Source organism: Olea europaea, unplaced genomic scaffold (genome assembly GCF_002742605.1).
Source record: "Olea europaea var. sylvestris unplaced genomic scaffold, O_europaea_v1 scaffold1973, whole genome shotgun sequence".
In the NCBI taxonomy this organism is placed as follows: domain Eukaryota; kingdom Viridiplantae; phylum Streptophyta; class Magnoliopsida; order Lamiales; family Oleaceae; genus Olea; species Olea europaea.
The window spans coordinates 96,531-97,660 of record NW_019237586.1 but is presented as its reverse complement, the minus strand read 5'-3'; the positions used below and the strand labels follow the sequence as shown (position 1 = coordinate 97,660).

At 39.8% G+C, this 1,130-nt stretch overlaps 1 protein-coding gene across 1 annotated transcript; it reads left to right on the top strand.

Annotated features, from left to right (window-relative positions):
- Positions 1–142: 142 nt before the first annotated feature.
- LOC111379344 (probable strigolactone esterase DAD2) lies at positions 143–900 on the top strand (the record flags this gene model as incomplete). Its single annotated transcript, XM_023002704.1, has 1 exon — positions 143–900. A coding segment is annotated over one exon (483 nt), but the record flags the coding sequence as incomplete, so codon positions are not given.
- Positions 901–1,130: the final 230 nt, after the last annotated feature.

Sequence of the window (1,130 nt, the reverse complement as noted above, 5' to 3'; positions counted from 1 at the left end):
CTTCATATCTGGATGCACGTGTTTTCATTAATGTTGGACCACAAATGGGAATCTTTGTGTCTTTTTCTTGTTTTAATTCAATCCCCATGAAGTGTATGCCACAGTTTTCAACATGGAATTCATGACTATTTGACGAAATTGATCGGACTTAATCCTCAATTTTATATTCAAGACTTTTACCAGCGTATTTTTCAGGTTCTTGAATGACATGGACTACCACGGTGGATTTGAATACGGTGAAATTGAGGAGGTATTATCTGCAATGGAGGCCAATTACGAGGCGTGGGTCAACGGCTTTGCACCGCTGGCGGTGGGGGCGGATGTTCCGGTGGCAGTTCAAGAATTTAGCCGTACTTTGTTCAATATGAGACCAGACATATCGTTATTCGTATCTCGCACTGCATTTAACAGTGATCTAAGAGGTGTTCTAGGCCTAGTAAAAGTGCCATGTTCGATAATTCAAACCATCGAGGATGTCTCCGTCCCAATGTCGGTGGCGGTGTACCTGAAGAACCACCTCGGGGGGCGGAGCACGGTGCACATGTTGAACGTGGAGGGGCATTTGCCACACCTGAGTGCACCAAATTTGTTGGCCCAAGAACTCCGGCGAGCTCTATCCCGGTGAGGTGAAGTTGGTCCATAAGGGAATGAATATGTTGTGGACATGCTGATTATCTAGCATTTGGGTTTTTTGAGATAATCTTATTCTCTCAGAAAAGGAATAAGAATCTTCACGTGACTTTCACGTGATGACGTGTTGCCTTTCTCCTTTTTTTGTTATTTATTTCTCTACCTTTCTTTCCTCCATAAGAGCATAATTTGGCAAAGTAGAAATGCAAAGAAATGGAATCTGTATTCTTTTTCTTTGTTTGTGTTCTATATACATCGTTTTATCTTGTGTGGGAAGAGATTAAAGTTGTGCTAACTTTAATATTGTTTATCAAGTTGACATGCTCAATTAAAGCATGGTTACTTGAGTTAGTGCCTTAATATCGTGTGAATATGTGGAAACTGATTTAATAATATAGAGATTAGGTGTACATTTTGAATTTTTCAATGACATCTAGCTGAGAGAAATAGATGAAATCATGTAAATCGATAGGTAGATGTCAAAATGATATAGAAGACAC